General features: G+C 43.5%; 1 protein-coding gene across 3 annotated transcripts in view; it reads left to right on the top strand.

Moving 5' to 3' along the window:
- The window catches only part of larp1 (La ribonucleoprotein 1, translational regulator), a 39,825-nt gene that overhangs the window by 4,822 nt on the left and 9,728 nt on the right, over positions 1 to 25,275 (top strand). The window contains exons 2-12 of one of the 3 annotated variants that reach the window (XM_020611960.1): positions 9,709 to 9,773; positions 11,341 to 11,406; positions 15,603 to 15,674; positions 17,692 to 17,842; positions 19,352 to 19,486; positions 19,982 to 20,134; positions 22,255 to 22,417; positions 22,698 to 22,842; positions 23,720 to 23,894; positions 24,158 to 24,324; positions 24,859 to 24,939. In XM_020611960.1, the coding sequence (XP_020467616.1) occupies positions 9,709 to 9,773; positions 11,341 to 11,406; positions 15,603 to 15,674; positions 17,692 to 17,842; positions 19,352 to 19,486; positions 19,982 to 20,134; positions 22,255 to 22,417; positions 22,698 to 22,842; positions 23,720 to 23,894; positions 24,158 to 24,324; positions 24,859 to 24,939 (1,373 nt within the window). Of the gene's footprint in view, positions 1 to 9,708; positions 9,774 to 11,340; positions 11,407 to 15,602; positions 15,675 to 17,691; positions 17,843 to 19,351; positions 19,487 to 19,981; positions 20,135 to 22,254; positions 22,418 to 22,697; positions 22,843 to 23,719; positions 23,895 to 24,157; positions 24,325 to 24,843; positions 24,940 to 25,275 lie in introns of all 3 variants that reach the window. The other 2 variants (XM_020611959.1, XM_020611961.1) reach the window with 2 other exon arrangements.

Genomic DNA, 25,275 nt, shown 5'->3' with positions numbered 1-25,275 from the left:
CATTTAACCAATCACAGGCAAGAGTTCTGTGAGCACCCATCCACTCCTCCCTCATGTTTCTGGAAATTGAGTTAGCACCGTCTCCTGAGGGTTGCTGAAAGTTAGCCTCGGGAACCCGTCTCCTAAGCGACCAGAGAACAGCGGAAACAGAAGCATCGTACACGTTTTGTTACAGGCCTGAGTGTGTCTGTGAACAGGATCCAGGGTTCCTGTCTGGGGTAAAAGCACCGGCTATCACACCAAAAATGCATCTCCATAGTCTCCACGCCCTGTTTCAGGGTCACAGCAGGAGAATATTACTGTGATTTACGACAGGAGCAGGGTGGATCTGGATTCAGCTCATTTTTATAATCAGCTCCGACATGTCACTACTTGCTGGGCCTATTGATAATTACTGGGGAAATAATCATCTCAGCCACAAGGATACAGTGACAAGCACGTCACCTTGCTTTTCTTTGTTGTCAGACTTTGCATACTGGAAGTGAAGAGCTCAGCTTTCACTGTTAACATTATTTTTTCCTTAGATGGGTCTCTTAGCCAAGTGAAACCTAAAGAAAAGCTTGAAACACCCAGCCATGCGCGGTTAAAACATCATCACTAAGGATGTGGATGATCATCAGCTGCCTCACCATGAACATTCATCAGTCTGATGCCTTGAGAGATAAAATATTTTTCACCCTGTTAGACGTGGCCTTTGAGTCCTAGTGCAGAGCGAGAAACCCAAACTCCATGCAGAGGACAGTGAGGACTATTGTCAGAAAGAACTGAGCTCTGGGTGGGGGGCTGACTGGCTTCTCTCCTGTATGACTTCACAAGAAGTCGCTCTAATTCTTCACTGTAGGATTAAGGATAATCACCTTTATTTGGCCAAGTATGTTACACACAAGGAATTTCCGGTACAAAACAAAGGGAGCTGTCTGTGGCGCCAACTCACACCGATGGCTCAAACCATCAGGGGGCAACTTGAGAGTTCAGTGTCTTGCCCAAGGACGCTTCAACATGTGGACACAGTGGACTGCAGGCACCGTGATTCGAACCTCCAACCCTCCGGTTGGGAGACAACTGCTCTACCCACCGAACCACAGTCGCTCCCAGACTAAACAGTTAATCAAAATCCACTCAATAATTGATGAAGGAAATGTTAAAATGATGGATATATTAAAAGGGTCATCTGTCAAATGTGAAGCACATGCATTAGTTTAACAGCATTAACACTTAAAGCTGTACAGTCTGGCTTAATCTGGTCTCTGAAAGCTAAGCCAGGTAGCAGCCCAGTGTCATCACTCGTCTCCTCTCCACACCTCACGCGCACCGTCAGCTGTTGCCTTGTATCTTCCAGCTTGAGTTGGTTTATCTGTCTCGGGGTTGTGTCTGGACTCGATGATAGCAGCACATCTCTCAGCAAAGGCTTGGCAGGGCAGGCGATCGCTCAGGGTGTGGACCAGCTGCAAGGATGTGTCCGGTTAGTGAGTAAAAATGCAACAGGCCTCAATTCTGAGTTTATGAGTGTGTGGAGTAGCGTGCCATTGTAGACCAGAAATGGAGGTGTTGTTTGTCAGTCAGTCTGAGGTAACTGGTTCTTGTCATCGTTCGTGGCAGAGGACATCTGAGAGTGAAGAGAGTTTAGGTTTCTAGGAAATCTACAGAACATGTCACATGAAGTAAAGAAGGCCAGATGGGACAAGGCTGTTGGCAGATGTTTTCTTGGTCCCTTTCATTTATTACACAATTATTTCTGTCACTTTTCTTGTGAATAACTGAGTGCAGCACAATGAATTATCGTCCAGTGGAGACTCTGATAATGTGCCCCTCTTTGTACCAATGAGTGCATCTCCTCCTCTCTCTCTGTGACCTCTTCAGCTGTGGCCATTTGAAATCTCATGATCTACTAGTGCCTTTCAAGCATAACCTGACCCTAATAAATGCATCAACTCTGCCTGGTAGCCAGTCTGGTGGATAACTATTAACACTGCAACTCAGCCCGGTGCAGGCGTCCCCACCCCTACTGAAACCATGCATTATTAAATAAGTGTGATCTGAACCATATAGATGTGGTACGCGTTTATATCCCGAGTACATTGACTCTTTTTCCAAGATGTATCTGTTTTTGTTCATGACAGAAGTTGAAACCAACGTCAGACGGTTGTCATGATGTTTTAGCTCACAGCAGCTGCTCAGTCAAAACTCACATCAACACACTGCAGCTGAAAAGGTTTTAATCAGAAACCCAGGATAGATTTGAGGATTCATTCAGGAGTTTGGATACAGAGCTAAACAGCTTGAGTTTGGCATTAAGTACAGTCCCCCTCCTGTTACATGATCTCAGCTTAACGTGTGTGTGTGTTGTTCTGGCGGCTTGGTGTTTGCAGGGAGACCCCTCACAGCCCTCTGCTGTCTGAGCTTCTTACTCTGCAAGACGTGACGTCATGTGACTCTGGTGAGAGCATCTGAAGTGTGTGGTGGTGGTGGCGGCAGGGAAACGGATGGCCTACTGGCGTATGCTCTGACTGCCGATTCCTCCATATTTGGCTCCTGCACACGGGCTTCCCTCTGTTGTGACGAGTAAGACCTCCTGAGTGGTAGCAGCTGGTAGATGAAACTGCAGTGTTTCACAATGATTACATGTTACTTGAGGGTTTGATTGTAAGAAGTGACTGATTATCACACACACCTCCTCATCCAGCTGCTGTTTCTCTGTTATAAGACAAAACAACATTTAAACAAGTCCTCTGAGCGTTTCTTTTTTTCATCCAGTGAGAAACTGGAATGCGTTTTAAAATTCCAGTGCATGTGTCTTCTCTGTCAGACTGTAGCTTCTGTGGTTGTTCTGTTGAAAATCGTCCTGTGAGGAAACTCAGTGCTGCTTCAACTGGGGAAAAACGGAATCAGACACTTAACTAAAGAAGTAAATCTTTCAAATACAATATTACCTCACGATGCTGTTACAGTGCATGTGGCAGTATGAAACTGTCCCGGCATCTGGCTCAGGAATGGGCCGGTTTCCAAACTGTGGTTAATCTCCAAGTGCAGAGCTGACGTGGTACAAGGTTTATTTGTGGGTTTCACTGGCAGTACCCTGTGGGTTTTGTGGCAGGTATTGCCACTGGTGCATGCTGTACTGTACCATAGCGCCTGTGGGAATTTGTCGTGGGGTTCCACCTGAGCCTGATGAGAGAGAGAGAGAGAGAGAACTGAAATTAGAGATAAGTGGAAAGGAAGAGGATGGACATAATAAGTTGGGCATATGCACGTTAATACCCCTGTAGCTGCCATTTAGTCTTAATGTAAACAAAGGAAAGCAAAATGATGACATATGAAGCCTGGAAAGCTGAATAAATTGAACTGACAGTACTGGAGAGACAGTGGTTGATGTGAACCGGTGAGGGGGGTGGTAGCTAATACTAGTGGTAGCCTCTGGCAGTGTGGCATGCACAGCAGGTTATAACAGCTGGCTCTGAGTGCTGGGATGAAAGATGAAGGGAATAAAGCACAGAGGAGAGGGTGATGATGGACCTGAGAAGAGTCTCGCTGATCCCAGTGTGTGTGTTGGGTCAACTTGTGGTCGTGGAAAAGCAGTTGCAGGATGAATGCAGTGTTTTTCTGTTGGCTGAAGTGCCTGCTGTGATAAGGTTCCAGAGTTGTGTATGTATATGTGTCTGTGAGGACATCCCAAGTCCCTTAAAAGCACTGATGTTTCCCTCGCTTGTCTCTTAGTCCCGCCTGAGTAAGATGTGAGGATAGAGGAAACGTGTATATAGAGACGAGAGACGTTCTTTCCTCCTTCCTTAATCTGAAGTGGCCAATCACAAACGGTTTTCTGATAAAGGGGCGGGTCAGTTCATAAAGGATTTATACAAAGGTTGCTCACTTGTGTCCTCGCTCATGGCTCCTCCAGCAGCCTCCTCACTTCTCAGCGCAGGTGTTAGTTGGGACATCCTCGACCCTCACTCGAGCAGAACAACTTCCGGGTAGCTTAGGTCACGGATGGAATTAATGTCTCCTCATCCTTCCCTGTGAGAATGTAAAAAGATACTCGCTATTAAGTTTAGACCAAATTGACAAATTGATTTAGTTTAAAATTATGAGATGAAGTTGCACTGCTGTGGCTGTAGCGGCATCGGGGTGTTTGTACGCTGCTCTGGTGTGTCAGGTCATGTTTCAAGTACAGCTGGTCCGCCCAAGTCCTACCATTGTTTTGTTTATTCAGAGCTGCACTGCAGTGATAGCCACAGGTCGGACGCAGTAGTCACATTTGTCCATGATTGGCAAACGTCCACATGTGTGGGCTGAGGTTGTTTGTTGTTTGAAAAGGAGAGTTTCATTTAACATGGCATTGTTTTAGAAACAACAGTATCAGGTTTTCCTGCCATAGGAAGTCATAGACACAGTGCCTATGTGTTTTTGCTGAGTGCCTAAGGCGAATGAATGTAAAAACAAGGGTGAGCTGACAATAGGAAAGACCTGCCAACGTTTGTGTGATTGGCAACATTGTCAAGGTAATCAGACAGCTGATTGGATATTTCTCTCTATCCTTATCTCAGGATGGTGGTTACAGCCATCGATGAGGTCAGACTCCACAGAGAATACATGAAGTAGACTGTAATTCCTGTGAATGGTAACAGCAGAGAGAGCAGAATGTAGCCCAACACATACTACAACAGCTAAGTTAGCCAATTAGCTCGTTGAGGTTACGTTAATACTTTGTCATAAAAACAGAAAGCGTGCTGGTGTCTGAAAGCCTAGGGAAATCCCTGCAGTCATGTTTGTTTCCAAATTGTTGTGATTTTTCTCACAGGACTTAGAGAAGCCATTTATAATAAAAAAAATACATCAACACACTGTTTAAGGCTCCTGTTATGGATGTTTATGTGCTCAAGCATCTGTTCATCTAAACAGCTTCACCTTTGTGTATTTTGGTTTGACATTTCGGCCCTGTGTTCCCTTTCAGAGCTGCAAATGTAGAACACATTTGTGTTTCCACAGAACTTTGTTTTATTAAAAGGAGTAATATGTGTGTTCTTCTTCTTTCTTGGTGATTCTAACTCATTTTGTTGTTATTTCCTGGTGCAGCTTGGGATTGAATTGAAGCACCTGGATGAAATATATCTCCCTGCTAATGCAAATACAGTGAAATCTGCAATTCAGTCCCTGAATCTCCTCTGTGTCTTTGCCCGTTCCCCTTCATTGATATGTTTGTAGTTTAGCCATGTGTCTCTGTAACACACACACACACACACACACGCCCGTCCTGTCCTTGGGTTTTAGAGAATACAGTCCTTATCAAGCTCTTGTACAGTTGAGCACATAATGCTTAGATAAGGCCCAGCTTTCACTCCTACCTGTGGAGCCGACTGTTCTTAAGGTGCTTGAGCAAATAATCTCTGAAGCTATTAATACCACGAACAAAAGATAAGAAGCCAAAATCCAGAACTGAAAGTTCTTTGAGTATTTTTGTGGTGTGGTGCTTTTGAAGCAGCGTGAAGAACTACATGGGTAATAGATTACAAAGACATTTACTGATGCACAGTTGTGATATTTGAGTTTTTTTTTAGTGTCTGTGAAATAGCAAGGATTGGCTGTTTTACTCTAGTGATCAATCACAACACCACACACTAGTGGCCAGAGGTGTGGGGTCACCTTCACGCTAGGGAGCAAACTGCCAAAGATGAAAGGAAAAACTCACTAAAACATATGTTAATGCCATAAACCAGGCCTTTTTCAGAGATGAAGTAAATGGTTAACTTCCATCTTTTTACAGCAGTGGAACTAAATGAAGCCTTGAAAACTGATGCAAACAGTTCCTACAGTGTCCAGTCTTTCCAGCAAAGCAGCCTTCAGGTGCAGCACATCTGTGGGAACCTCTACAACAGGTTGCGTTGTAGAAAGGACACATGCATGTTCACACTGATGGCAAGTGGAGGTGACCACAAACTTTTGACCAGTAGTGCAAGTAGCAAGTAAAGTTACATTACTCTCCACTGTTCTCTCTCACTTGCAGCCTTGCATGATTGTGGTTTAAATGGCTAAAACATCTGGCTCTTAAATTTGCCTAGGAGGTCAGCTACATATTTACATTTCAGTATTGTAGTAAGCCTTAATATTAATGATAAAAATGGTTGTTTACAGTTTGAGTTGGTCCTCTGGGGATCATGAATGTCTGGATCAAATTTTATGTCAAGCCCTCCAGTAGCTTGAGAGGCTTTTCATTCTGACCGGCTGACAAGCACAAACCTTTCTACCCCCCAGAGTCAGTCCACTAAAAAAAGCCTGTCAGCATTGTGTCATGATGACGAGGCTGAAAATGGTAAAAATATAACCTCTCTTTCACCACTTGTCCCACTTCCTGTGATTGGGCATTCAAAACAAAAACCTCAGAGGAAATTAGTCCCATGATACTAGAGAGAAAGTTGGAGCATTTCTGCATCTTGCTGGAAAGATCTGATGGTCACACGGTAAATGTAGTGTGTATCTGTGCTCGCTAAACATGCCGCCGTAGGCAGCATTTTAGAAAGATTAGTTACTCACGCTTTGTTGTTCAAAGCAGATAAGAGGGGATAAACACATGAGGAATTCATGCTTATTCCTTGACTCATTGTTGCCCAAGCCAGAGTTTCTGTGTCAGGCTGCTGAGGGGGCACCAGGAGTAGCAGTTGTTATTGGACTCAGTGTGTGTTTTTGGCTGCAGCAGGTTCACAAAAATTAATTCGAATGAATACTTTTCTAAACCAGAGATTTCAGTTTTTGATTTATCATACATGTTACTGAGTGTAGATTGATTGAGAATGGCAGTTTTATCCACCTAAATTTAAGCCTACAACACAAAATGTGTAAATAGTGAAGGGGAGTGAAGGCGCCCCCTCTCCCTGCTCCACGATGCGCTGCTACGATCTGCCCAGCTTTTCACACATTTGTCAATGAAAGTACAAGAAATGAGAATGCAACAAAACTCGCTGATCAAGCAGAAACAACCAGCTCAAAACCTTCAGAAGCTGATATGTCTGCACTGCTGCTGGCGCTGTTCAAGGAGTCTGGGTCACAGGAGGCTTCGACAGCACCTCTCCACATTAGGACAAGTTGTGGAGCAGATTTCTACAGCAATTTATTTTAAAAATGTAGCTTTAAAATGAAACTTTCCTGAAATCCACAGACTTGAACATCTGATCTTTGACTGAGTGACCCATGATTGTTGCCTCATTTAATGACCGAGTGGTTGTTTGACTCATGTTCAAATGAGATTTCATTCAGACTTGCGCCCAAAAGAAAGCGGCTGCTTTCAGGAAAAATTACTAGTAACTTGTAATTAATGTAGTAATGTGTATTTACTGAAAGCAAGGGTAGACTTTATCTGTCTTGTAATTATGGTTTTGTTTGTCACGTACTTGTCTGTTCCTTTTCTCATGTTCAGAATCTATGCCAGCTCTGTTTGAGCAGCATCTCAGGAACAAATTAAATGGTATCAAAGTGTGTTTATTAATCATTCTTTGCTATCTAGGTACAGATGGCACAAATGTAGCAAGTGAACATCATCATACTGTAAATGTATATAGAAGACAACCTATTGTAATGGTACAGGAGACCACACCTGATGTGGGCTGTCTCACATGTTAAACAGACAAAGCTTCTGTTGAAAATCCCTGGAGGACACATGACTGTGACACAGTTTAGCAAACAGAATAAAGCCAAAACTGCAGCATCAGGAAGCTAAAGTTGTATCTCTCTTAGGAGGAGGACATATTCAGGTGACCCAGATCTGGTCTGAACATCTGGTGTGGTCTGTTCACACTGCTATGGACACACCAGGTCTGAGTCACTGCAGTGCGTGATGTGAGTATCTTAATTCTCAGTTGTCACTGATGCTTTTACATTATGTGTTTGTCTTTAAAGGCGTTGTATAAATAAAAAGTAACACTAAGTCTGAGTTATTTTCTTCTGGTCAGACGTCCTTCACAGATGGTTCTGTATTCAGTGGTAAATTTCAAATCTGGTCAAGAAGTTCGTGTTGCCCAGGAGTTGATTAATAATGATTTATTAATCATATCTGGTCTCTGGAGTGTGAAGAATTGTTGCTGATGAAGAAACGGCTACTTGTTGAGCACGCTGTGGTCCAGTCGTGCTCCAGATGTACAAATAACGCTGCAAGTGTTGTGCAAACACAAAAGCACACAATAGAGGCTGTTTGCTGATGATGCTGTTTTGCTGGCTTCATCAGATCACGACCTCCAGCACGCACTGAGGTGGTTTGCTGCCGAGTGTGAAGCAGCGGGGATGAGAGTTAGCACCTTAAAGCCTGAGGCCACGGTGCTCTGCCGGAAAACAGCGGACTGCTCCCTCTGAGTTGGGAGGGAGTTGCTGTCCCAAGTCAAGGAGTTTAAGTATCTCAGGGTCTTGTAAGAAATTATGACTGTTATTTTTTCAGTTTTAATGAATGGAAGATAGTTGTTTCAGCTCCACTTGGCTGGGTTTTTGTGTAACAGCTGTAGCTTTTCTCAAGTTAAATCAGAAGGTTTATATGTTGCAAACTGAAATATGGGTAGGTTTAGGTTTGTAAGAGAGTGATATTTAGACATATCCTGATTCTTAACCTGTTTTACTGTATTTTGTGCCAGTGACACTGTTTCTAATGAAACCCTGGTGTTGCTAGTGATGTAATCTACCAAAGGATTTTATTCTCACCTCTCTTTGTGGCGCTGTCCCTCGACATGATCGTCCTTAAGGAGCTTACTGAGATTTGCTCTTCTGTGTAAATGGCTCAGCGAAGTCCCTGTGAGCCGCTATCACCTCTTGGTTTTGAGTTTGGTGATGCTGCAGCCAAAGCCAACAAGAGGCGGGGTCTGTGACTTCAGTCGGCACCGTGAAGCGAGCCGGCTGCTCTGCCGGGGTGTTTTAATGAATAGTCATGGCCAGCTGTGACTAGGACTTGTCATTATTGCTTGTTTTCATGAGAAAAGGTCTAGTTTCAGATGTATAAACTTATTCCCATGGAACAAGTTGTTATAAAACATTAACGGAAGACTATCATCAGGAGCTAATGGGGATCCAATAAAATAAACAAGTTAACTACCAGACCAAATTATTCATAAACATAAAGATGGTGGGAGCAAACAACAAGTAATTTCAGCTTTTTAAAATCACTTCGGCTGTTTCCCATACAGCTAGCACCACTAACCTGAAGCCTGTCCCCTCCCGCTCACTTTCGCCGCAGGTTTCACTAGCGACTTGTGGGGACCCCTCTGATTGTTTACAGTCTGTAGGTTTTTAAAAAAAAAAACATGTTTCAGTTGCAGCGTAAATCGCACACTTTGCTGTTTGAAAATTGCATTCAGTTAAATTGCAGCATGACTTGAAAACATCTAATTGCTGAGCCCTACTACATATTAAACAGAACAGACAGGGCAGATGGTTTATTGAAAGCCCACCTGCCACAGGTAGATAAGACAAGTAATAGAAAATAATAATTAAGACAGAAAACAGATGAGCCTGTTATTCTGTCTCACTCCCACCCACGTGCTGACATCCTGCCCGTGTTTGATCTCGTCTGTAGTGGTTTCTGTTTTGCACATTTTTTTTTGAATGAAAATCAAAATAATTTCCAAATAAAATCCATTGTCTTCCTGTGTTCTTCTCTGCACACTTTGCTGTTCCACAGTGGCCTGTGCTTGTGTATGCAGAGCTGGTTGTAATGTAACAAACCTTGATTTGTTTCCACAGAGTCGAGCGGCCCCACCAAGGTGGTGAAAGCAGGGCACCCACCCAAAGCCAGACGTGGAGGAAAGGTAATAATGTGTGTCTGTGTGTGTACATTGTGTATTCAGCACTGCTCCATTTAAGATTGAGGAGGATTCAGAAGATCCAGCAGAAGCAGCATGGCTGCTTTTGGTTGTTAATAAAACCAGGGAAGAAAAAGCAGTTCCCTCGTTTGTGCATCAGGGACAATGGTGACTCTTCAGAGTAATGAGGTATTTTAAAAATAATCACTGTGAAGGAGGTCTACAGTGGGAAGTACACCATTATTCAACACTAAGCTAAGCTACGTGTCTTCAGGCTGCAGCATCATACTTGCTGATTTGATTGAAGTGTTCCTTTAAACCAGGGGTTTTCAAAGTGTGGGCATGTGAGCCTCCCCTAAGAGGAGCTCATGAAGACCGCTAAACCTAAACTACTTCAGATGTTCAGCTTCATGTTGCTGTACGGTATATCATTGTCTTTTTGTGGACATTCACTATGAGGAGCATACGTTTACCGTGGCTGATACGCTACAATAGTGTGATTAGTAGCTGACAAAGGAACCGTAAACTTGTGGCTAATTCAAACATAGCACCTTCAGCAGACTGCTCAGTGAGAGTGCCAGTGCTTATCTGTTATGCCTCAGGCTGTGTGTAGTAACCTCCCCTCGCTCTTCCTGGAAAACAAATGGGAGTTCCTGGTGAGCCAATGGCTCTGCAGATAAAGCTGGCAAGGCCCAATTAAAGCGCTTCATTTACAACTTCCTGCTTCGATGGCGGACACTGCTGTAGTACTCCACGGCTGTCAACCACACCTTGGCACTGCCTGTCCAGACGTGCACAGCTGGTTGTATACAGACTGTATGGAAAGGAAACTGAGCTGTGTTTTCTGAACAGTTTTTCCCTAGAATGTTGTGCAAATATTGGAATGAGTAGGATGTTTGTTTGGTTTTCACTACAAGGTGTAAATGGAGGACAATAGTGCAAAGCTAATGAAATAAACCCATGCAGCCATGTAGCACAGACTGACTTTGTTGAGAAGAATCTTCTTGTACAGGTCTGCTCTACAGGTTTTTATCTCTTGGGCATGTTCCTACTGTATTTATACATAAATTAAAGTGCTAAAAATATTCAGGTTTGACCCTGTAACACCTGTAGAGGGGTGACACATTAAAGGACAACCCAACATCAAGCGTCCCAGTGAGGACCTGGGCCACCAGGTTCCCACCAGAACAGCTCCACTTGGCACTGACTCTCCCAGTCTCTGACCTCTCCTGGTGGAATGAACACTGTTCTTCCAGCAGATCTTCCCTCGTGGTGTTTTGATGATGGTGGTGGAGATGCCGTCTAACACGTTCGCTCCAACATCTCCCACAGCTGTTCACCTGGTATATTGGCATATTATAGCTGTGTAAAAGAGGCTGACGATTTCACATCATTTTCATCCTCCTCAAACCCTTCAGTGAACCCCTCATGCCCTGTGGTATTGTCATCCCGGAAGAGACCACTCGTTGATTCTTTTTCATGTCATGCCCTGAAGGTGTGATAGTTCCCTCTCTGTGCTTTCCAGATATCTGACAATCCTGCTGATTCAGCTTTGTTTTCATTTGTTGCTCAGGTTGGAGATTTTGGTGACACCAACAGTTGGCCAACTCCTGGGGAGATCGCAACTAAAGACATGCAGGTAGGTCTTACTGTTTGTTAGACGCGTGTTGAGTCACAGGTTGGCAGATGTATAGAGCACACACTGCTGATCAGAGGGTGAAAATAGACTTAACACATCTCCACTCTTTGCTCTGCCTCAGAGTGAATGAAGAACATTTTCTGGCTTTACTGTGATCAGTTTTTTTTTTCCTCCAGAGCACCTTGATGCTGTCTATCTTGCACAGCAACCACTGGGCCTCTTCTTTATCTGCACATTATTAGTACTTGGAAAGTTATTATTTCATTGTGTCCCTTAAATGACTGGAAAACTAGCCTATGTCTGCAGGAGATGCCTGACAGCCTCATACTTTTGACTTTTCATTGTGTCCCTTAAATGACTGGAAATCTAGCCTGTGTCTGCAGGAGATGCCTGACATCCTCATACTTTTGACTACTTCAGTGTTTGTGTGACTGTTTGTATGACTTGGTGCTTGAAAAAACAAGAGCTCTTAATGACAGCGGACTAGAAGTAGTTTCTGTTTCTCAGATTATCTTCATTTTGTTGCAGATGGCAGAGGTGATTTAAAAAAAAAGAGCATCATAGTAGCTTCAAGTTGTTATAGTCACCAGCCAGTCAAAGCAGCTCAGCCTGTCTTACTTCACCATGTAGCTCTTCTACAATAGGTATTTTAGTGGTTGGTAATTACACGGCAGCTAAACAGCACATCCAGACAGCTGTCTGCTTCTGCAGGCCTGAATCTGTGTCCTTGGGACTGCATGTTTCTTTTTCTAAGTGCTAGGGTTAGTCCAGGCTCACAGCCATGGAGGGCTTCTTGGACACGTGGAGACAAAACAAAGATGGCTGGCCTCAAAGCGGGCATCAGGCAAAATGTTCCAATCACAGTCATGAAACCAAACATGCACCGTCAAAAGCCAGGATTTTATTCCACCAAATACTCGACCTTCCAATTGTCACAGCTTTTGTATCAGTGAAATCCACCTGGTGAGTGTTTGAAAATGGCCAGTCTCTTGGCTCCCTTTGTTTCTAGACCCTACTCGAAACCCAGGTCAGTTATTGAGGAACCTCACCATGCACTCTGTTACTGTGCACAAGCTCGAAGCGAACGTACCCAAAATAAAAACAACCAGAAAGTCAAAATGAATATGTGATCCTGAACCAAAGTTAGTGGCACAAACATGATAGAAAGTTTCTTTTCTCATCTATTTTTTAATTATATAAGGCCTGTAGTATTTGATATTTGCATGAACCACTTTGTAGGTAATGACGGCATTAAATATGAGTTTTATCCACTGCCTGCGAGGTGTTTCCCAGACGGACCTCCATTCTCCACCATATTTTGTTGCAATACTTGATATTTTTGCACAAATGAATATAACAGTAAATTATTCAAAAGTTTTTTTTCACAAACATAATGAACCAACCAACTATTTTATACTGTTTACTCTGTAGCCTTCAGCGAGTGACAGTAAATCACTGAAATCCCTTTATCAGGCCCCACACCAGGCTGTGTGGGACCGTTATGAACTCATAATCTCATTGGCTACTGGAACTGTCATCATTTCCTCAATGACCATCACTGCCCTGAGGGGCATTGAAAAGAAGTTTGATGGATAGTTAATCATATGGACATACTTACTGACAAATATGAGAGCTATCTGCAGGTACTGAACATGATATGGAGTGTGCCTGGTTAGCGTTAGCAGATGACCAGGAAATCAGGCTAAAGTGAGGAATAAAAACAAAGACCGTTGATCGAAATTACAAACAGGACTACTCCGGTTCTGGGGCTTTTTCTCCGTGACATTGTGTGTGTGTGTGTGTGTGTGTGTGTGTGTCGGAATAATGTTTGGATGCTGTTCATTGAATTCTTATGATTAAAAACAGTGTCCAGCTTTACTTTAATACACATCTGGGCCCCTGTCAGCAGAGAATCGTAGAGTGGCCATTCTGTTGTGTGGTTTACTGCTGAAAAATGAGAAATGGCTGCTGCAGTGATATAGGGACTCTTAAATGTGTTATGTAGCTGACAACGTGAGACTTTTACCTTTCAAATGATGTATAGCATGTTTACCTTTTTGTGTGACAGATTTTTTTTATTTTTTTCTCCATCTTCTTATCCAGCTCTTGACAAGAAAGCGACTTGGCAGATTTCTGTTCTTTATCTGTTTCGTTCCTGAACACTTAAACCTGTTGCTTAGAAGCTTTACACCACTAGGCGGGCACGTTGTAGCCGTAACCATAGATCCCAACCCCTTCATACTTGTGACTGCCTACAGCTATTGGTCCAGCGGGGGATGCACCTAGTTTATCCTCTTACAGCAGGGACAGTAGTCAGTCACTCCTCAGAGGCCGTTTCCATTTCTAATCTATGGACATCATGTCAGTGGGAGAGCAGCCCTCCTACCTCCGCTATTTTAGGCAGCCAGGTCTGAGCGAACATGAGAGAGAGAGAGAGAGAGAGAGCACGTGTCCCCGAGCAGGAAAATGTGGGTCACATCACCAGCGTCAGGAATAACCAGCAAGGTCAGTAGCAGAAATCGCAGGTGGGAGGGGCTGAGGTTGGAGACAAGTGCCGAGGCCTGGGAAGGGATGTCCTTTTAGGGATCCCCCTCGGTAAAACGCCCCTGGATCTGTGCTGGTGCTATTCTTAGGGGGCTGGAGGTCACCGTCCACCACGTAACATTTACAGCTGTAAAGCTGAAGTCCTCAGATTGTGCATGCTGGAAAATAGACACTGAAATTTGATGAAGGATGCAAGGTTGTGCTTTAGGGTATGGTGCAGTGGTTAAAATTAAACTTAATGCAGTAAAATGGCATCTTCTGCTTTTTGAAATGTTTAAAATTTTACATTTATCTGAGGAGATGGCCCTGCAACATGTACAGATTTTCATTTGTGGCTTTTCTCCTAAATCTAAAATGTTATTCATATGAGTGTCTTTACCAAAATTTTTCAGATTACAACTTTTTTTTTTCTCTTTAGTGGCATGTTGGAGTAGCAGGCGTTTCAATGCCACAATAAAAAAATTTGACAAAAGTTTGAGAATAAAGTCAGAATATTCTGCCATTGACTTCAGAATAGAATTGCATGAGAATATTCTGACTTTATTCTCTGAAGATTCCGACTTCAGTCTCAGAATTGTACTGACTTATTTTTGTTCTGTGTCACTAAAACACCATCATACAGCTGTGTCTTGAAAGCACCACAAACCAAATTTCTGTCACCTTCATTGTGTTGAGTTGGAAGCAGAAATGTAAAAGTTGCCCAGGATGTCAAAACACAGTGACGACAAAGTCCAGAAGTCTGAAGTCCACAATGTGTGTGCACCACATTTGTCTTGTCAGTCATCGCCCCATTTTGTTGTCTGTTTTGTGTCCAGAGTGAAAGATTGACAGTGTTCATTTTTCGTGTTGCTTGGTGGGTTCACTGTGCAGCTGCAGATCCATGTTCAGGACTCTATATCGCTGCGACAGTGACTGTATCAGAAGCTTCCTGTGGTGGAAGAAGGAATCGGTGTCCTTGTGATCACAGTATTACTGTCTGCATTTTCACAGGTGTTATCCCATGTCTTTATTGACTCAGAAAGCACACTGCACCGCTCACACCTGAGCTGTGAATGCAGTTCTCCACTCTATCACTTCACCCTTCTCTGTCCTCACTAAAAATAATCAGCTCTTATTCCTATTTGTGCTGAATCCAAAGCTATAAACCAAATGAAAAATCTGCCTGACTTGATGTAATGACACAGCATTAGCTGTTCAGCCACTGAGATGATATTGGATGTACTTTATAAAACCCAGAGGGAGCTCAGTAAACAGTAGACGCAGCAGATGCTTCTTCTTATCCACAGCCTGTGCACATTCACTTGGCATTTCTGTTGGTTTTGATTAGAACAGCAGGAAGGTTTTGAGTTTGAGCAGAGCAACTCAAAACAGAAGAGTCTTTAATGTACCTGATAAGATAAAATGACCAGATTATACTTGCAGACCTGGCAGGTGCTAAGACTTGGTGCATTAACTTTACAGCCTGACGAAGCCCCCAACATTTAGGTTTTAAGACTCCCAACTCATTTTTGGTGTAGCTGTCTACATTCAGTATGAATGTGTGTGTGTGTGTGTGTGTGTGTGTGTGTGTGTGTGTGTGTGTATGTATGTATATGTGTATCATGGTCCACCTCATTGTGTTCTCTAAACTGCTCTTCCCTCCCTCTGTTCAGATCGAGGCAGTGGCACGGACCGTGTCCTGCCCGCCGACTGTCAGGCAGGTCAGAGACTCATGGAGATTCACTGTAAGTTCCACCTGCAGCCTGTGAAACCTGCTGCCTGCCTACCTGCTGACATTCAGTCACTGTGTCTGATTAGGATTCCAGTAATATGTTGCATAAAAATAATTGTCTGCCCATGTTTTGACCACACCTGGTAATATGAGTTATTTTAATAAATCAAGCAAGCATATTTTTTAATGCGTCATCTGCCAACAGCTGCTTGCTAGTGTTAGCCTCCAAACCGAGAGCTGAGATCAGCGTGCAGAATCGTTTTTCAGTCTGTTGCTCTGGTTGACAGGATCTCTGGGCCTGCTTCAAGTTAGTTACAGACACCTAAGACTGTCAATTCTGAATTAGCATAGTCAGTAAAACAATTTCAGCAACTTTTTAGCCAAACAAAACAAGAATGTACGCAAGTAAATATAGCGCATACCTCCAAAAATGGCGCCCCTGTCCCAACGTTCAACACGGCGTGATGTACCTTCATGTTCTCTATACTAAACCTTTGTGTTTAATTTTATTCTTTGGGCTCTGTGTCCTTTATAAAGAGTAGGCAGCATTGTGGCTCTGATGGCATCATTACAAAGCACAAATGGGCTGTGAGTGAAAGAGCCACGGTGCAGAAGTTATGAGGGAAACACCGTAATTTTGCTGCCAGTCTAATCACTATCATATAAATGTTAGATTTGTTAATGTTGTATGTGCAGCTTTTTTCAAGACTTCAGTTGTAACAGACTTGCTCATGCCTCTTTTGTTGCTTGGTGAGACTCACTGTTAATGTCCAGAACTACGGAGCATGTTTGAAGTTGGTCTTGGGCCTCAATGCGATAACTTTGCAGTTTGATACCTTGAGGGCCGAGCATGTCAAGGTGTGTGAGTGTGTGTGTACGTGCACATAATGGTCTGGGGCATGAAATGCTGCATACATCCAGTTAGACCGACGCTTTGCATGACCCCTCAGGAGCGTCACACTTTGCAGATATGTGTGTCGCTGATAGCTGATAGCTGAGCTGCCGTGGCACAGAGGAGCGGCTGAGCTCTGTTTGCTTTGAATACACTCGCATATCAGCTCTGTGAGCAGAGATAACCAGCAGAGGCGACTGGATGTTCAGTGGACTACCCTGTGTCCGTTACTGTGTCAGCTCATGCTCAGCTGAGGACAGCCGTAGCACTGGTGTCTCTGCTGCAGGACCCCCCACAATGAGGCAGAACAACAGATAGGATAATGAAAACTCTCAACCACATACAAAGTCTGTTTTGTCTCCATCACTTTTATTGTTGCCCTTAGGAGGTAGTGTTTGCATTGTCGACCTGAAGAGATAAAATGCTACACCCAAACAGATTGATTCATTATAAAGCCTATGGTTCTGAATGAACTTATTAATATACTGACACCAGTTTAGTCCACAAACTAGACTGCTGGGTGCAGTACAATAAAACCTTTTCATATTCATAATTACCTGTTTTTATACTTATTGTTCAACACTTTTCATTACAATATTACACATTCACAGAGGTTTGTAGAAATACCACCTTTCCAGTTTTAAACATGCTGTGATTATGGTAACACGATTATGATATACTGAGTGATATAAGAGCGAGGCTTGTAGTTCGCTGCAAAAAGTCAGCAATGCTGTGGGCTTTATAACAGCTTAAAGTAACTCTTCATACGCTTCAGATACCAAATATCTCTCACCACAGCCCCATGCCCCCACTGGCTTGCTGAGGAATCCAAAGCGTGGCATAATTAACATAGCATACTGTATGTAGCTGCTAGTTACAGCTGATTCGTGGGAGGGGTTTAGTGCACAGTCACTTGCTTGACTGTTTAAAGACAAATGTATGCATTTTGTTTTGATGTCAGATTTATTTGCTACTTACGAAAATAACAATGAGTAAATTTGTATCTGTGCCACCAATTCTAGCCAGTTTTATTTCCCGTAAAAATTTGTAAATATATTTGTGAGGTATAAATGAATTTTTAAATTTGATGTAAGGTGTCCTTTTCTAAATGTGTTATATGGACCTGTGTCCTCTCCAGGCTCCCAAGAAGACGACAGTCAAGAAGGAGTTAAAGGAGAAGAGAGAGAGCAACGAGGAGAGCAAGGAGAACCTGAAGGCCAAGTCGGATGACTCCGGAGAGGAGAAGAACGGCAACGACGACTCCCAGAAGAATGGATCCAAGAAAAAAGGTGACTTTGATCAGACATGTTAGCGTGCTGGAAAAGCAAACAGGAACAGTATATAATAAACATTAGCACCTGATAAAGTTAGCATCCAGAAAGGCGCTCATGTTAAACCTCAGCCTGCCAACATATAGCCAATGTGCCAGATGCAGGCATCCTACCTGAGGGTGGCCTTCACTTGACAGGACATGGAATGGCCACCACACACAGGACCTGTGTTTGCAGTAACGTGCGTGGCCTTTCCACTGGCACGTTCCTCAGGCCACTGGTCAGGATCTTTAAATAGCAGACTTTATACATTTCATCCATAAAGTTTTTCCTGTGATTAATACAGCCTAAACCGCACAGTATTTACTTAGTGTTGGTCAGATTTGGGGTCTGTATTTGTTCATTTAATACTTCTGAATACAATTTTGCCTCTGGAAGGATTTTACAGTACTTGCTAAAGTGGCTATTTGAATTTGTCACAAACAATGAAGCCACCGAGTTAGGTCTAACCTGCTGGCATGCTGTAGAGGGGATGAGTACTTCATGTCTCTTCTCTGACTAAACATCTGTGAAGAGAACTGTCACACTCTGATCTCAGCATTGAAGGAGAAACAAAAATCATTCGAGCCATGATGGAAGGTGCAGATTAAGCTAGATGGGATTGGGATGTTTGGCTGGATTGTTGTTGGATGGACTTCTGAAAGGTCTGAAATTTCAGTCTGATGTCAGATCTCTTATTATAAACTGTAGTGAACTTGATAATGTTGGAGGAGTATTTTAAATGTTGCTGGTGTTGTCTTGACTCAGTGTCCTCTGCAGCTCCATATTCTTCTTCTTCCTTTCTTCCTTGCTTTCCCTTCCCCCTCTTATCCACTCAATCGGCAGATCAATGCAAGGCCACGTCACCTCAAAGTGGCTGTCACTTCCTCTCTGGCATTGCAATTGGTATCTGGCACACTGACCCCAACATCCCCACGGCCAGATTATAGACAGCGGGTCACTGGTCCCCCTGCTGGCCAGGAGATGTACTGCAGCTGACAGTGCATTTTCATTTGTAAAAGACTCAGCAGTAATGAACATAGTTTTTCACATTTTCCACATCACCAGCAACCAAGTGCTGGTAACAGCAGCTTAACCATCCAGTATTCAGAGGTGCTGTTTGTCCCAGAATGACAGTGAAAAAAAGACTTTGGAGGGTAACAGTCCAGTTTCATCCAGAATTTCTTACCCTTTTCTTTCTATAGCAAATAGGTGTAAATCTTTTTACATAGATTATCTGTAGCCAGCATTTGGTTCTTTACTTTGTTTACAACTATAACAACTTTAATTTGTGGCTTTTTATAAATGTGACATGGTTGCCTTGAAAAATACTAAGGTCATTTTAGAAGGAAAATAAACTCAATTTTTGCTTCAAATATTTTCAAACCAAAAGATGGTTATGAGGGGCCATTAAAAAATCTTTTCATGAAGAAGTCAGTTTACTGAAATGATTTTAAAACCGATTTCTCTCCATGTTGTTACGAACAGGAAACAAGCAGAAGTGGGTTCCTTTGATGATCGAGGTGAAGTCTGAGGGTCCCAGGGAGCGCTCAGCCTCTAGGAACAACAGCAAGCAGAACGAAAACCCCCGTCTGCCTCCCAACGCCAGGAACGACCTCAGAGGTCAGTCTGTGATGTCATCGCTTGGCACTGACGTCATGGGTTACTTCCAGAGTTTTGAGAAAAGCATGTGAAGAAGTCCTCCCAGCTGGTTTTACATGAAGCCAGAAGCTGCTAGCTAATGACAACAGATTGTGAATCTGCATGCTACTGCAGCTGGCTGACTAGGACAGTGTGCACATGTCAGCAGGAGGATGTGCAAGTTCTCACTCAGCTGCTACTTCTGCTTTGATAGCTGCTCAAATGTACATATATGGATAACTGGGTTTCTTACATTCATCAAGGAAATGAAGTGTGTTGGTGTCAAGGAAGACATTTGGTGGTTGTGCATTAAATTACATTGATACATTAAGTTAACATAATTATCTTCTGAGTCAAAACTGTAAGAATATTGCAGCTCTTAGCATGACCTACTGACAACTCACTGCTTTTGTTCGACGGGTGTAGCGTGGTGGTGCGCTTGTGCTGGCATGAAGGCTGCTGTTGGTTTCTCTGCAGACTGGCACAGTCAAAAGTACGAGCGAGAATGGCGTGATGACCACGATGAGGTGTCCAGCGTGAAGAGCGAGGGGGCACCATTCCGCGGAGGCTTCAGAGGTCGCGGACGAGGAAGAGGAAGAGGTCGGGGACGAGGCAGAGGTGGTGGGAGAGGTGTGTTTCTTTTCTGTGTTTTCCCACCCACACGGAGACAGAACCCTTAAAATAGAGTTGCCACCAGTTTCCTGTTTAAAAAGGGAACCTTTTTTTTTTTGAGGTTTTCTCATGTGGCCGTCGTGCCCTCTTTTTGCTTTCTGAAACGGTGCTGAGAAAACAAAACCGGTGAGGGTTCATCACTGTGCTGCTTGTGTGTCTGTCACCACAGACTGGTTCAGTTACTTAGCAGTAAAATAAATGTGCAGTGAAGTTTGTCTTCGTGATGTTTGCACTCAGATTCACAGCTAATTAATTTTAAATGTATACAGTTTTGAAGTTTGTCCATCACACTACACACACTGACACTTTTTTTGTAATTTATTAAAAATAAAAAATGAAAAATGCCTCATTTTCAAAAGTATTCAAACCCTTTGCTGTGACACTCCAGATTGTGATCAGGTGAATCTTGTTTGGGATGCAACTACAGCTGGAGTAGGGTTGTAGTGGTAAAACATGGTATGGCAATTGATGGTTATCATACCGTGCACATTTGCTTATTACCGGTATTGACAGATTAAATGCAATGTGTGCACGCCTTTCTTCTCTGACTGCCTGTCAGACTCCACAGCAGGCGCCACACGCACTCATGCAGTGGAGAAATGGCAGGGAGGAGGAGGCTGGCATCACCAGACTCCATCCACTAAAAAAGAAATTTAAATCAGCAATGTGGGATTATTTGGATGGCTCACAAATGAACAACTTTGAAAACACCATCCCTCCGTGCAGATCAAAGTGTGTCTTGTTTAGATCCTAAACAATAAACGTATGCAATAAACCCACTCGAGAAGTTGTAACTGCTGCTGAAGAGGCTTATAAAAAGTTAAGGGTCTGGATCCTTCTGTAAATGAGAGACGTGGGTTTTATTAGTGGGATCTAACCTGCAGACATGCTGTAGAGGTGATGAGCTCTTCATGTCTCTTCTCTGACTCAACCTCTGTGGAGAGACCTGTCACAACTCTGATCTCAGCATTGAAGCAAAAAACACTTGAGCCTTTATCCTGGGTGAAAACTGGGCCACATAAAGGACATAAGCACTTTAAATGATATAAATATTTCCTCAATAAGCGTACTTTCCTCAATAGTAAGTGGTTTGGTCGAGTAGCTGAACACGCCGCATGACACTGTTTTGGTGTCAGAGGTCGGCTAGCTACAGAGGCTTAACTTTGCCCAACAGAATTAATCATGTTTGACCTGACGGTGTCGAGTTAATCTGTCAGAACTGTGCGCATTTGTGTTTTGGCTGATTTCGCACTTGGTGCTGGGTGAATCTGATGCTGCGGTAAGAAATGAAATATGCTCCAACAGCCAGAGTGCTGAAATGATGAAAGCCTTGGATCCAGGAGGAGAAGCAGGTTTGTCTGAAGTCCTGCTGGTTTTGGCCGGATTCTGACCAGCTCCTCCCTGTTGTTCATACAGTCTTCCTCTACTCTCTCGCCTCCACTCACTCTTCTTCCCCCTCTTCACTGGTACCTTGTAATTGTTATAGAAGTGAGAAAAAGCAGAAAGAGATAAGTCCAGGTTTACGTCCATCCTGTTTCCTTGAGGACATGTTGACTTTGAGCAGCACTGAAGAGATGATTCATGCCGAGCAGATGAACTTTCTTTGTGTGTGTGCGTGCTCCTACACTCACAGAAACGCGTTCTGCATATTTGAGGTTACTCAATGATAGGGTTTTCTACTTAATTTTTCTGTGTTTATATTCTGACTGATCCTCCTATGTGCGGTCTGTCCCATATCACACAAATTTCTCTCAAATTTGATGTCAGTCCCAGTTTTGCAACAGATTAGTCCTGGGCTGAAGAACGGGTGGTGTGAGTCAGCTGAAGGCAGCAGCTCCTGGTGACAGGCAAAGATTCACTAGTGAACAAATGGGCATTATACAGACACTAATTGGTTGAGGATCAGAAAATAGAAAACATGTAACATTTTATGGAGTCAGGAGGTACAGTCAGCTGTTCTGACGTCTTCTCTGACGTGTGGCATCTTTCACGTGACCTGACAACATATATTGGAAGCTAACTGAGGTTTGAAGTGAAGAATCTCTGTCCATCTAACTGACTGTTTCTCCCCCGTCAAGGCCACTATGAATATCACTACGGCTACAAGTCTTACGATATGAAAGATGGACCCTATGGCCAGAAGTTCAGCAATGCAGTGACCTATTACTACGACAACATGAGCAGCAACGACCTTTACTCCGTCGACCAGGACCTGCTGAAGGACTACATCAAGAGGCAAATGTAAGTTCAGCGTCAGGACCCACACTAAGACATTGGACGTCGTAACAAACAGGATACGATAAATGTCTGACATGCGGTCTCTGACTTTTTATCCGTCCTTGGAGTCATTGAAACAGGTTTTCCTCATGTGTCTGCCTCATGTAACTGTCTCTCTCACTTGCATCTTTTCCTCACACCTGAGTCCTCCCATGTTAGATGTGAGGAAACAGCCACAGAAACCACAGTCTGTATTTACTGTACCATGTTGTCACATGTTCCCTTGCTTCTCTGCTCCCCACAGTGAGTACTACTTCAGCCTAGACAACCTGGAACGTGACTTTTTCCTGCGGAGGAAGATGGATCAGGAGGGCTTCCTGCCCATCGGACTCATCGCCAGTTTCCACAGAGTGCAGGCCCTCACCACAGACATCAGCCTCATTCTGGAGGTGAGCAGAGTTCCCCTCAAAGAAGGTGATAATGTGGTTTTACAATGTCAGACAACAGTTTCTACTTGATGAGATACATCATGTAAACATGGCTCACAATTAAGGTGCTTATAGCAATGGGGAAAAACATGATGCCAGCTACATTTCCAGTTTACCCGATAAAAATGAACAAAAGTAATCATTAATTTTAATAATTAAGGCTTTTTTCCCAGCCAGAATACCAGATTTCTGCAGGCCTTTTCCTTGACAATATTGAAAAGCTGTTGTCGGTTCAGAACCTGTAAAATAAATAAAATAATAATAATAATTTTGGATTTGCATGCCTTACGTTCTTTGTTAGGGCATTGTACATGCACACTGAGAGCCACTGTACCAGAGTCAAATTCCTCGTGTGCCCAACCCAGCTGGCCAGTAAAGCTGATTCTGATTCTTAGACTGAAAATAATCTGCAGATGGGTTATAAACAGACCAGAGCCAAACAGCAGCAATAGATCTTTTTTTTTTTCTTTGACCAATTAGACCAAACAACAGGTATGAAAATGACCCAAATTTATTTACAATTTCAGCCCAAAACAGTGAAGTTTGCTTTTGTAATCATTTGATGGTGTGTGTACTAACGCTGATGGGTTTGATATGCATCTAAATTTTAAAAATTGCAGGTGTTTTCCACACTTAGTTTATCTAAAAGCAAATCTTTCAAACTTTGAAGCTCCTAATAAAACGCTGCCTTTTCAAGTAGAGGTCACCTGAAACTCTCGTGCTCTGGGACCACACTGTGAGCACTAGCTGTCTCACTTCATGTCATTTATGATCATTGGGATCCTTCATGTTGAATTTTTGCTACTGGCCCGGTTTGAGCCGTCCTCTCTGCTGTCAGGCTTTGAAGGACAGTAAGGAGGTGGAGCTGATAGACATGAAGATCCGTCGGAAGGTGGACCCAGAGAAGTGGCCGCTGCCGGGCCTGACCATGCCCAACCACACCCACACCGACTTCTCCCAGCTCATCAATTGCCCTGAGTTTGTCCCCCGACAGACGAGCGAGGAGCCCAGAGGTGAGCGCTCAGATCTGCTGATAATGAAACTGAACCGTGGCTCAAACTGTGTAAAGGAATCACATGCACTTCTTCTTGACTGCATCAGGGTGCCTCCTTTTAAAATTTCTGACATTTGTTTGGTAAAACAGATGAAAGGGTGAGGTGTCAGGCCCATCTTGCATCGAAGTTTTGTTGTTTCAAATCTCTTACAAGACTTCTCATTTGCATGACAAATCTTAGCTACATGTCATCATAAAATATTTTCTCTGTGGCCGCTGCAGGGTCTCCCAGGTCCTCCACACCAGTGCAGCAACAGACCAAAATGGAGCCAGACACCTCCAACCTCAAGACAATGCCCAAGGGCCTCTCTGCCAGCCTCCCCGACCTGGACTCCGAGTCCTGGATTGAAGTCAAGAAGAGGCCCAGGCCGTCCCCGGCCAGACCCAAGGTCAGCACAGAGAAAGGTGGAGGTCAGGGCAAAAGTAGCAAGGTGTTGGAGAGGCACAGGAAACTCTAGGAACATCTGAACCTATGTTGTGTAGCTCGGAAATCTTGAATGTGAACATCCATGACACACAAACCTCTGTTATTTAAATTTTCACTCAGTCATATAATCCTCTATAGCAAGTTTTCCATTCAGCAGTTTTGTGGACCATGATGCCTTGTGGCCACTTCCCCGCAGAAAAACAGTGCACACTGAACAAGCAATCTCCCACTATAACAGGGTTAGGGTTAGACATCAGGCATTGTTTATGTAGAACCAGCCGTCCATTGTCACAGCCACAGGCAAAAAAAAAACCCACATCTGTCCTTTTCTTGAACTGTGTCATGTGTTTTTTTCTGTTTTGTTTTTGTTTTTTGCACACATCATCCTGTGTAACTTTTCACATCCATTCATTTCTTTCCACGTCCTCCACCACCACCTCTCTCCATCTCCTGTGTACTTGGTGTGGGTTGACTGACGTAGCCACCCTCATTGCAGCAGAAGGAGAAGGACGACTCTGTTCGCTCTCCTGTGCCCCAGCCCGGCTCCTCGCCCTCCCCCGCTACCTCAGGAAATAAGGTGCGTTTGGACTGAGATCAAACTTTTAGTCTGTAGCTATTTACCACATCTAATGATTTTTATTTCTCTTTAATTAAGATGCCTTAAGGTTGCTCATTTAATGATATTTAATATTAAGAGATATAATGAAAAGTAAATCCTGACAGAGAAGCTGTAACCAAAGAATAGTTGATAGTTTAACTTGACAACTTTAAATGGACTGTTTTTCATATTTGTTGTCCTTTTGAATTTTCTATACATAAATCAACTATCCATCCATTTTCCTCCGCTTGTCCGGGACCGGGCTGCGGGGGCAGCAGTCTAAGCAAAGATGCCCAGACTTCCCTCTCTCCAGAC

Source organism: Monopterus albus, unplaced genomic scaffold, assembly GCF_001952655.1.
Source record: "Monopterus albus unplaced genomic scaffold, M_albus_1.0 scaffold119.1, whole genome shotgun sequence".
Taxonomy (NCBI): domain Eukaryota; kingdom Metazoa; phylum Chordata; class Actinopteri; order Synbranchiformes; family Synbranchidae; genus Monopterus; species Monopterus albus.
Note: the sequence above shows the minus strand (reverse complement) of the source record. Positions and strands in the feature narration are given on the sequence as shown.